Here is a 12,205-nt window from a genome sequence, read left to right on the forward strand (position 1 = left end):
TCCACAGAACAGACTGTAATATGAGATTATTTAAAGAACATTCCTTCCTTGTCTGCAAAGGATCATAAGGATATCATAGGATAAATCAGGCTGGAAGGGACAAAAGCTGTTGATAAAACAAATGACTGTTCCTTTAAGCTGCAAATATTTCATGATGAACAGCAAAAGTAAATGGGGTAACTTGGAAAGAGCAGGAGCAGCTAGCGCAATAACGGCAATGGTGCTTGTCTGAGGTTATGCTCCTGCTTCTCTGCATGTGCCCATCATTCCTACAGACACATTTATCAATTAATATTTGAGGACTGAAAGGCTTTAAAGCTTCACAGAACTTCTTTATCTGACAACAAAACACAGACATCTTCATATATACTGTGGTGATTTTTGCCAGTGAACACACGGATGCATAAGTCTCATACCTGGCTGAATTACAAAAAGGCCACGAGCTTGCTTGTCCTTTTTCAAAAAGGAAGCCAGGCGTATTCATCCAAATATCTTATACCTCCACATCAGTTACTACCCCAGTTTGTTCTTATTCCCTGTCTCTACAGCTATGCACATACCTTTGTCTAGAGAAGGAAAAGCAAAAGGTGTCTAATCTGAGACTAGAAAGTTTCTGAAATGGTGTGGGAGGTGATAAGCATCCCAAAGCCTTCCTCCTGATGCGTGTCCTAAAGACTTCCTTAAATGATTTTGCCCATTTTTTTTTCCAAGTTTTTTAATCCCTGGCCCAAATAGCTGTTGCATTTCCTGACTTACAGAGAACTCCTTTGGTTTCTGGGGAAGCAGACAGTGGGCTCTTCCTCACAATATACATCACTAAAGTCAGGGTAAAAGGGAATTCTGTCTGTACACGTTGGAGGACCACAGTCCGTGTCTGTTGGCATGAACGAATATACAGCATCTTTCCCATTAACCCTTGTTTAACTTAGAGCAGTCCTCTGCTTTTAGTAGCATCAGAAGCTGAGCAGGCTGAATATTGTCCAGATGAAGTTAAGAGATTTTCAGTTGAATTGAGAACTATTCCTTCTTTTGACCTCATTAGTGGTTTTTTTTATCATTTACGTGAGTTTTTTATTAGCATTTTACTTTACAAAGCATTTGGGAATAGCTTTTCTTTGTGTGAATAACCTTGTCTGAAATCAAACAGTAGCATTTTAAACCAAACACAATAGTGATTTTTACTGTCTGATATTCACCATTCATTCTGTGCTGGTCTCCTGTGTAAAAGGGTTTAGTTATCCAGCCAGGGCGAGAAGCATGACCCAGAATATATGACTTTGGATATAGGTCCCAGCTTCATTGCACCTAACCTTAGATAATTCAACCCATTAAACCGCTTCAAAACTTTCAGAATCTGATTAGCATCTTGGAGAGCCTCCACTGACAACGTAAGTAGTTTTGTAGGTAAGCTCTTAAATTAGGTATGCAGCCAGGCCTTTGTTCCCGCTAGTATACTGTTCTCAATTAGTTTTCCAGCCAAATTCAAATACAAAATGCTCACCAAACAAGTCAACATATCAAATACAATGAAAAAATCTAAGTCTTTTTACAAGTGGAAGACAGAAGACCTGTACAGGGTGAATTTGGAATTGGTCAGGAGCTGCTTTACTGGGATTCCAGGAGTTTGGGTGCTGCTTCTGTGGTTGTTTCTATTTTGTTTCTTTCGAATATGAAATACAATGACAGTAAATGCAAGAAAACATTGCGTGACATTTTTGAGAATTACTTTCAATTGGAAATCAAATAAAATTTGGATAAAAATAAAACATTTTGTTTGGATTTTCAAAAAGTTACATTGCAAAAACCCTCAGCTTTCTAAGAATTAAAGCTGACCATTACACTGAGACAGGAAAGTCAAAATATCGCAAAAAATGATTACATAAATATTACTGTGGGAGGATCTGCATGTTACCAGGTGCTACAGCTCAGAGAAGTGAGGTATACTAAAGTTTTATGTTAAAAAAAAAAAAAAAAGATTGACAATCCTAAAAAACCTATTAAAATGCTCCAAATCATTTAAAAATTAATTAAACACATCTAATGGAATGCAATAGATCTAAACATATGGTAGTTACAATCATCTTTCACGTTTAGATGATTTATTGACGTCAATGAAAGTATTCATTTGAGGAAAATGGTTAAAGTTTGGTCTTTCGATATGCCTTGTTATCCAAACATTCAACTCAGGATAATGTGAAATTACTGAAATTACAATAGATGCATTTCAAGTAGGCACAGAAAGAACAAATCAGTGCCAACTGACTGAGCTGGAAACTACGTGATAGTTATTTTTATGGACCCTAAGGAAATCTGGTTTTGCAGAGGAACTTCTTCATTCTCACGTTGCCCACTGGTGGTCTCCAGACGGTGAAAGACTGGCGTTCCTGACCATAAATGACTCTCTGGTACCGAACATGGTTATTCCCCGATTTACTGGAGGTCTGTATCCAAAAGGAAAGCAGTATCCGTACCCTAAGGTAAGATGAGTGTGAGTGCAGCCCCCACCTCCTCTTCCTTGTTCAGTGATCATGTTCAACTATATGGAAGGAGTTTTTCTGGACAGTAACAGAGGCTGATTTGGTTCATGTTGCTTTTCAGGAAATATTAATTACAATTTTTTTCAGTAGACTGTAACACCTTTTGCTGCAAAGAAACTATAGGGTGAGGGAGCAGCAGACAAAGTAATTTGTAGTAATTTCATCATTGATAAATGGTTTGGTAAAAGCAATCCACCACTTCTAAGAGAAGGGTAATATGTTTGAAGGACTGCACAGAATAAAATATACTGTCACAACTGCACTGGAATCATACATGCTGTGTGCAGAGTGCAGGGCATGTTCCATTGCAGTTATATAGATCTCAGTAAATTATACTGTTTTATTAATAAATGTGACAGACTGGCCTTGAATAAGATAAGCCACAGTAAAATCTTTTCCTGGGCATCAAAATGAGGAAAAAAAAAAAAAATAATAGAGCTATCACTGGGTTTTGGAAGATTTACAGAAGGGATTTTAGATTCATGTTGTAAAGTGAAAGAACAGCCCAGACATGGATAATGTCTGAAATCGCTCCTCATTTTCTGGGGATTTCCTGATTAGGTGCCTCCCTAGCCATCGTTTTTGTGCAGAGCTCCAGCACTGGTATTATCTTCCAACTTACCAGTTTATCCATCCCTTGCATGCAATTTCAAAGTGTCTGAGTTCCTTTCTGACAGGATGTGTAGGTCCATGTATGTGGTACTCCTTTGACATTTCAAGGGAAGTTCCTTGAGGGCTTTAGAAAATATTACTACTGTTTTTTTGGTGATGACCCTTTATTCTTGATAGGTGTGGACAGTTAGGCTGTATCAGGTACTATGAAACAATAATATACATGATATAAATATAATGTACTTGTGCTATGACATAATACTCTAATATAATGAAGTAACAGTATTTTAAGAGGTAGTTTTCATGCTTGCATTGGCAAAAGGCTTTGAGTGACAGAGCAAAGAAAAAAATATTTTGTAAAGTCAGCTTTGTAAACAAGAAATGAGTAATTCGATTTCATTAGCAATTCAGCATAAAAGTGATACACAATACTACTTCAGTTATCTCATTAATGAAAAAACATTATCTTTATTTAATGTCTCCATTTAATGCCAATTTAGCTACCCGTTAAACATCATTAATTGGTAATGAAGCTTGTGGTATAGCAACAGAGATGAAAAAAAGAAAAAGGTTTGTTCTTTATTATAGAATGAAACCATCAGAGAAAATTATATCTATGATTAAAAAATAACATGAAACCCACAGACCCGTCTGCCGTGTCCGGAGCAGGGCTGGTGATGGCAGAGCTGGGGTACTGCTGTGCTTCTGCACTTCACGTTGAGGGACTAGCACGGATCTGGCCGTGCCTGCTGTGACGGCGTGCTTTAGAGTGTCTCTCTACAGCTCATAGTCCTGCTGGATAGTAATTACTCATGGCAGCCCTCCTAGTGAGAGTCCATGGATACCACTATGCAGTCAATGCAGGGTTCAAAGGATATAAGGATGCTGCAGTTGTGTCCTAAAGACTTCATCTTTCAGTGGTTGTCTTCCGCAGTTTTGCATTTGTGTAAGCTGTGTTCCTGCAAAGGATGCCTTTGAAAGATGACATTTGTTTTGAGGCAAATGCAAAAGTTTTTATGAAAAAAATAAATTCTAGGAGTCTAATTAAATCAATTTTAAAAATTTTTTTTAGCACTAGTAAAAATACACAAATACCGTTTTCTTGTCCCCTGCATCACTCAGAAATGAGTGGATACAGCATTCAGACTATTTATATTTTGAGATAAGTCCAATTTCTAAAAGGAATTTGTAGGTATATTTCAGAGAAGCTATGTTGCATTTCTAAATACCCCTGTGAAGCGCCAGATATACAACTTTGTAGTTTATTACGATAAAATCTGTAGCATCAGTGATTTTACCTTGTCCTTCCAATATTAAACAGGAGTCAGCCCCATTGAGAGCCACAGTTTTCATCGCCCACATCTCAAGGACGCTATGTAGTGTGGTGTGACCCTTGTGACTTACAGGAAAAAGAAGCTTGAACATGATATGGCTAGGAGAGGGATGCGGGACCAGTAGCATCTCCTGGCAGCCCTGCAGAGCCTTGCTTCCTATCTCCAGTCCTTTCTTTTCATCTCAGGAACATCTCTGCATAACGAGCCATGTTACTGGGAGAAGGATGAGTCCCACCTCTCTGTAGATCCTCAGGATTTATCAGAGTCTTCCCAGGGGATATATATATCAAACTACCATTTTATTCCCCTTTAGCAATAAGAAGCATTTTGTTTTTCTTAGAGCTTGCCTGCCAAAGCAGCTGGGTCCTGAACAGCACCAAAAACAGATGTCCAACTCAGCAAGCAAGGGAAGGAAGACAGAGGGAAAATGGTAAAGAAAGACGAGGCAGAGGAGGAATGTTATCCCAGATATAGGACGGCTTTTTGGAAGAAGGAACAATAATGTCTGGAAAAGACTTTGCTGGAGGCTGGGTTGAACTGTTGTCGTAGGAACTGGCAGTGGTTTTGCACCTGACTTTGCTGAACTGGGCCAAGCCACTTGGTCACTTGCTCTGCACACAAAGGTCTGCCATTGGTAAAGCAGTGAGAGGATTACTCTATTAATACTTCATATTTTTAACTATGTAATTCATATGGCTGGAAAATTATTGTTTTAAATTTAAGATTTTTAATTTTTAATAATGTCTCATAATTGTAAAGATACTGCAGTATGTTAATGAGGTATTCCATTTAGCTATCACTGACTCAGTCCCTCTAAAGCTCCTATTTTCTTTTTTCCAAAGGCAGGTCAAACCAACCCAACAATAAAGCTGTTTGTAGTTGATCTGTATGGACCAGCACATACACTGGAACTGATGCCACCTGACAGCTTTAAATCAAGGTATATAATTTCTTTGTTTTGAAACTCATGTTTAGTTTAACCTGACTGTCTCTCAGGCTAATCGTTGCCTTTTTACATCAGCACAACACTTATCTTTGACTGGAATGCACTTGATCTCCGTCCCCACGGCTGAACATAATGATGATAAAATAAAATACAGCGGTATTGGATTGATGCTCCTCTTAAAAATCACAGTGATCTGGGAATTGCTCACATCTGATGTCCTGAGAAGCTCCAATTTACTTGAAATATATGAAATTAAGAATCCTAAGCTATGGTCAAAGGGGCTGAACATTGCCCTGGTTCTGAGGTTCTTACGGCATTCACTGCCAACCTTTCCTTGCTGTGTGCCAACTTGTTGCTTTCAGTTTCTGAAATGAGATTGCAGAATATGGAAGTGTCTTACAAATGCACAGAACATGTAATCAAGGTGTTCATTTAGAGAGGAATGTTCTGAACTTTTCAAATCCAGTAGGTTACGGAAAGTTTCATTTCTCATCAGAGCTGACAGATGCAGTGAGGTGACAGAAGGTGAGATGAGATGAGATGCCGCCAGATCACACAGACTAAGAAGGGCTGTTCTGGGTTTTTCAGGAGAAACTGCTTCAGAACTGCTGAGCTAATTTAACAGTCCCTTTGACTTTGGGGCTGAAGAAATGAGGTCTGGCTGCAACCAGTGACTCTTCTGCTAAAGTTACTGCCTTAAGCTGAGCTCCCGATTGCCTGTCCTCACTTTGAGATGCCTTGAAACTTTTGTTTAAGGGCAAGAAAATTTTCATCCTTTCCCTTATGCGTATTCCAGTTTGTAGAAATGCAGTCGTCTTGATCAAATTCCCATTGTGGTTTCAGTGCACATGCTAATGATCTTCTAACCCTTATTATTATATAATGTAGGTATTAGTAACGATAAAAGAGTTACCACAGTCCAGACCTGGCTGCAGTCTAAGGGCCAGGGAAGCGCCACTTCCTCTCTTCGCTCAGGGCCTTGTCAGATGGAGAAATGCCTGAAAAGGATCCGTAACCATAAAACTACCTCTAGCTAAATAAAACCCCACCTCTGTATATAGTTGTTGTTTTTGCAGTTCCTACAAAACCCAAAAGATTTAATGGTAATTGTTCCCAAAACAATCTGGATGTTAACGGTGGGCACTGATTCACAACCATCGCAACCAATTTTAAGCTGGCATAGCTCTCTTCTGCACAACCTGAGGTACCCTAACTTAGTGCAGGAATAATTTAATAGTGAATTATGCCTCGCAATTATTTATGTCAGCTGGAATGCTTACTGGTTGTGTTAGTGAAAGGAATGATTTTGAATGAGTTGAGCTTTTTGAAGTATTTTCTTTGTTGATGGGCCTCTACTGAAAAACATAATAAAATCTCCTGCTGCTTGTTAACCCTTCATTAATTTAAGTGATAGTGCACGATCTGAAAGAGATTCCTTGCCATCAAGATTAGCATCTGAATTCTCTTAAACAGCATTAAAATTGTCCCTTAAATGTCAGAAGGCACGAAGAAGTGAAATGAGAAAGCAATGTGTAAATCCTCAAGAAAAAAAATATCTTGAAAATGTTGTTCAGATGTTACGGTTTCACTCTAGATTTTTCAGATTCGTTCTTCCTCACCAACAGATTGAAGATAAAAGTAGAATCAAATGAATGAATATTGGTATCTTAAAATCTTTTTTACATCTTGAAGCTGAAGGCTAGCAGTAGCTCAATTTGTGGAATTTCTTTTGTGAGCCTTAAGGGGCATCTTTGCCAGATTTTTGAGTCCTTGATAAAGATATTGTTGCTGTTTAATTGAAATAATATTCATGTTTAAAAATCTGGTTTGCTGCTGTATGAGAAGACAGAGTAAAACTATTTAAACCTGGAAAAAAGTTAGTGTCATCTTAATTTTAGTTATTAAGGTATAATGTCCATGCTATAAAATTCAGAAAAATTTATATAGTTGTCAGCCATGTATACTGTAAATCTTGTATTCTGACTCTGGATTTGAGTAGCAGTCAGTCATCACACTGGTCATCAATCCATATATATCCATATATCAATATTATACAGGTATGAAGAATGAGCTTTATATAGTTTTATGGATCTTTCAGGGCAGAAACATTTTGGAAATACATATTGTACAAGTCATAACCAACTGCTGTTAGGGGAGAGATTCATTCCTATACAGAGAAACCACATAAAAGGGTAGGGAACAAGGTTTCTGTTATTTATAACCATAAAAAGTAAGATTCAGATTCTCAGCTCTCCCCAAATTGTGTGAAGTGCAGGACCTCTGAAGACCGAAAACTGTTTTCTGATTTATAGGGCATCTGGGAACTTGATGTAAGGTTGAGTAAATTCAATGTTCTGCCTTCATTTACTGCTTGCAGTGATTCTATAAAGGTGCTAGGTAATACTTCCCAAGTTTTGTTCAGGTTATTCAGATATAAAGATAGCAATAACATTTGTAAATTTACTCCTCAAAGTTTTATTCTGTGGAAAAAATTACCATCTACTGTGCATTGTTAATGCCAGAAAAAGGCTGACAGTCTTTCTTTAAACATGTGGCTGTATTCTGTGCAATTACTGTTTCCCCCTTGGGGTTTCTATTCCACGTGTACAATTACATTATGTTTTCTTCAGTGGCAAACATGATTTTGTACTGCAGGGGTTTTTTCTCATTAGTCCTAGAAAGCCAATATACGTGTAAGATGAAAGACGAGTGCATTCATACGCTGCTAGCTCCTGAAGCTCCAGTTGGAAAGGTAATACTCGCCTCCCACTGCAAATCTTGGAAAAGCCATGTGGTGTGTAAGCAGTCAGTTCGAACCACTGTAACTTAGGACACCTGAAGAATCCTTGTAACCAGTGATATTTAGAGATAAGATATTGATATGATATTAAGAAATTATGTAAGCTGATTTTGCAAAACCCATGCTTGAATTTATACCTGTCAGGCAGAAAAATCTAATTGCTTTTCCAAAGTGGAAATCACTGAGATTTAAGAAGGAGAAAAAGTGAAATAACACATGAAAGAAGTTGCAGCTGAGTTTCTAGAGCTGTGCCTCTGTACGTGATGAAAAGATTTTTCTGCTAGAACTGTGTATTGGCTCTTGCAAGTCTCAGCGGGGGGGTCCCCCACTGCTTGCTTTCCCCATTCGCAGCCACAGTGAGCAAACTGCCTTGGCTCTGCGCTGTTCCCAGCCACTGCTGACCAGGTAGCCTTAAAATACACCATAAGAAATTCAGTCAGTCCTTTCTCTTACGTTTTTCCAATAGCATTTAAATGCCTGAAAAAATGTTAGTTGTGCACATTCTCATTTCACATATACCTGCTTTTAAAGAGACTGAAATGTTCAGTCAGACCCTTCTGACTTTCTATGACAAATTTAAATAATTTTTATTGATTTTAATTAATTTTTTGTAATGGAACTGAAAACACTTAAGAAATTGAATTTGCATAATTTCAAATAATGCTCTTACAAGCCTCATCAATGTTTTCATTATCCATGCATTTCCAAATCAACAAAATCATTTGGATATTTCTGTACTTCTAGTTTGTAATCACCTTTTGAATCTAGAAAAGGTTGGGTTTGTACTTCTGGCAGCCAGTTTGTCTCAGCCTTGCTTTGGAATAGAAAGCTTATTTGATTCCAACTGGAAATGGGAAAGACTGGGGGGGAGGGTGTGCAATTTGGTATTAAGAAAACTGGGGTTTACTTACAGCTTTTCTTAGATATGCTATGTCTAGTCACTTCTTTTAGACTTCTGCCCCTGCCCTCTTCTGTAACTTGGCAATAACAATACCGATCTCGCAAGGTTAATGTAAAGGATTAATTCAGTATCATACCTTATAGCAAATGGCCGTGAGCTATTCAGCCAAAGCCTAAAAATATCTTCACAGACTTTGCTGAAGCTTTCCCACACAATGCCAAGGTGTTTCTTGATTATTCCCTTCCTGTTCAGTGGGAAGAAATGCAAGTTCTGCATGTGGATGAGCAGGGGCTGGGACCCAGCTGCCTGCCCAGCCGTCCTGCCGAGGGATTTGTGCTTGGGGCTGAATGGGAGACAGCAGCGCACGCTTAATGTCACCAAGACTGGACCGCTCTAGGAGGAGTGTGGCCAGCAGGCTGAGCAAGCTTGCTCTGTCCGTCACCCGTAAAGTCAGAGCATCATCCACACCAATTTGGGGATTCAAGGGAGATGATGGGAGTCCATCAGTGGGCTACCAAGATGGTCATGTCCAGGGCCCATGGCTGAGAGGAAATGGGGAGCAGAGCTTGGTAGCCTGGCTAGGATGGTGGCCACTAGCACCCATGGAAAGGGGAGCTAGAAAAGCTCCTTCCAACCAAATGCCTGTGGCTTAGACTCAGAAGAAAACTGCAGTACATCCGTCAGTGTATGCATAGGTAAAGTCATGTATAGTATACCAAAATACTAAAAAACTGTGGTTATCTTAGCTACCTTGCAGGTCACGTCTCAGTTGGTGGTGTTCTCCATGGGTGTTTCTGAGAATGACATTTTCTATTAGTATCTGTATAGTCTTACATGCTTTTCAATACACAACAATATAAATAATTTAAGAATATAGTAAATATTCTAGAGCATTGTGCATGGGGCAAGTTTCTGTTGTTTACCTTCTTAGATAACAACCTGCCAGCAAACTAGTAGAGCATAGATTGACTTTAGCAGCCAAATCCAAATCTATTAAAACAATCCACAAAAGTAAGGTTCTTTTTTCCGTTGCCATAAATGTTAAGTGTCTTCCAGCTATTCTTATGAGCAGATTTCTTTCATAATCAGCTCATTGGCTTAAAGTTAGGGCAGATTTCTTCATTATAGTGAATGATATGAAGCTGCAAAGTTTGAGTCTTTTTCTTGAACAGTTTCTTATTTTTAAGTTCAATACTGTGGGTTATTTTTCTGTGACGTTAATCTATTTCAAATATAAATATCTAGTATTCAAATTTAATTATGATTGTTACCACACTTCCAGTGTAATGCAGTGCAAATCCCTTTCCTTTGTTCAGCTTATTGTCTCTGTTGACTTTGCTGAGTGCTTACAATAGCAGCCACCAAGATACACACATATATTTTTCTAGTCACAGACATCCCAAAACTTACAAGTGAAACAAGACGTGCTGGACATTCTTGAGTGATGATAAATGGATTAGCAAACTGTTAAACGACCTCCATAGAATTGTGTATCAGTTGAGATAATCAAAATAAAGGAAAACATTCTATAAGAAAGAAAGATTAAAAAAAATTGGATCTTCCAGCTTCGCAAAGGATGATAAACACCTTTGATATTTAATATGGTTTTTATCAGCAGTGAAAAATGAATCGAGATTTCATCAAGTTACAAGTCTTTGGAAAAAAGTTAATTGCCATATGCTCAGGAAAGACATTTGGTTTCTTAACAACTACAGTTGGAATTTTTTTTTCTCACTGATTATCCTCCATCCCACTTGGGCCCCAAGACCTGACCTTTCGCGGTGTGCAGCACCTCCTTGGCACACGTGAGATGTTCCAGCTCCTACTGTTGAGCTGGCTGTATACGTGTCATGTTCCTGGTTCACAGGCCTAAGGGAAAGCTGTACCTGCTTTATACTGAGTACCTTACAGAATTTAGACCAATCTGAAGCCAAGCCACAGATTTAAATACCGAATGTGGAATCAGAAGTAGCGCTCTCTCTGGTCAAGGAGCTCGAAGCTCTTGTTTTTATGCATTGCCTGGTTCAATCCAACTTAGAATAAAGTGAGTCATGTACAAGCTCCTTCAGTATGGACTGATCGTGGGATGCTGTGGAAGGAGACTGCATTGCAGGGTTTTCTGTCTGCCTCTATTCAGAGTAAAGAGAAAAGCTCTCTCTTTGGAATTCAGAGAGGAAAAAATCCTGGGGCAGGTGAGAGGGAAGAGACTCTAAAAAGTCTGAGGTGAAAACCTGATTAGACCATAAGATGGGGACTGGCTAAAAAAACAGAAAGGCAGGTCTTTGGGCAGGGGTCAAATGAGGTTTTCTTGACAATCAGGGAACTCTGAGAGATGTTGGGGATAGAGGAGATGTCTATGAACAAATGGGTTTTATGGTTCCCATGATCATCTTATAGTGGCCCTGCGGTGAGAAAAGGGATCGATAAGGAAAACCTTGGAATTGGCTACACAAAGGGTAGGAAAAAGAAAGTTAGGAGTGGGGTGAGGAGACACAGCTTGAATAAAGCAAGCCACAGCAAGAGAGAGAAGTGTACTCTTATTAGGGCAATTGAATGCTAAAACTGGATTCTGTCTCTGCCACGCAGCTCCTGTGTAATACAGTGAGTTTAAACTGACATCGCACACCCGATTGGTAATTGTGTTTGTTACTCTTAGGACACGGAGTAAATTAATCTGCAGTCTGATTTAAGAAATGTTCCCAAACAAGGATGAAAGTTGTGCTCTGAACATGCAAAGTGCTGTAGAGCGTCTAATTAAATGGGTATCAAGTTGAGGATCTAAAATGAGTGTAAATTTTTATTTAATATCTTACTTCAGTCCTTTGTCCAGAAAGCAATCATAGACTTTCCTCTTTAAAGTGATGTTGTAAGGAAACTTAATGTATTTACAGATGCAGAGGGTCTAGTAATCCCAGTACATTTATGTATTTGGGTCTGGAGGGAAAGAGAGCGTGCTTATTTTCATTGCTAGAACAACAGATGAGTTGCAGAAAAAGCCTGATAAGTTTGGAGAGATAAACTGATAGCAGCTTCCTCAGAACTGAAACAGGTTTTGCCCTGCAGGCTTCTCTGTTT

The 12,205-nt window shown here is 38.8% G+C and overlaps 1 protein-coding gene across 2 annotated transcripts in view; it reads left to right on the forward strand.

Annotated features, from left to right (window-relative positions):
- The window catches only part of DPP10 (dipeptidyl peptidase like 10), a 296,279-nt gene that overhangs the window by 242,285 nt on the left and 41,789 nt on the right, over nucleotides 1-12,205 (forward strand). For both annotated transcript variants that reach the window (XM_054830625.1, XM_054830627.1), the window contains 2 exons: nucleotides 2,323-2,477; nucleotides 5,326-5,423. In XM_054830625.1, the coding sequence (XP_054686600.1) occupies nucleotides 2,323-2,477; nucleotides 5,326-5,423 (253 nt within the window). The remainder of the gene's footprint in view (nucleotides 1-2,322; nucleotides 2,478-5,325; nucleotides 5,424-12,205) is intronic.

The sequence above is a fragment of the Grus americana genome, chromosome 6 (genome assembly GCF_028858705.1).
Source record: "Grus americana isolate bGruAme1 chromosome 6, bGruAme1.mat, whole genome shotgun sequence".
Taxonomy (NCBI): Eukaryota; Metazoa; Chordata; class Aves; order Gruiformes; family Gruidae; genus Grus; species Grus americana.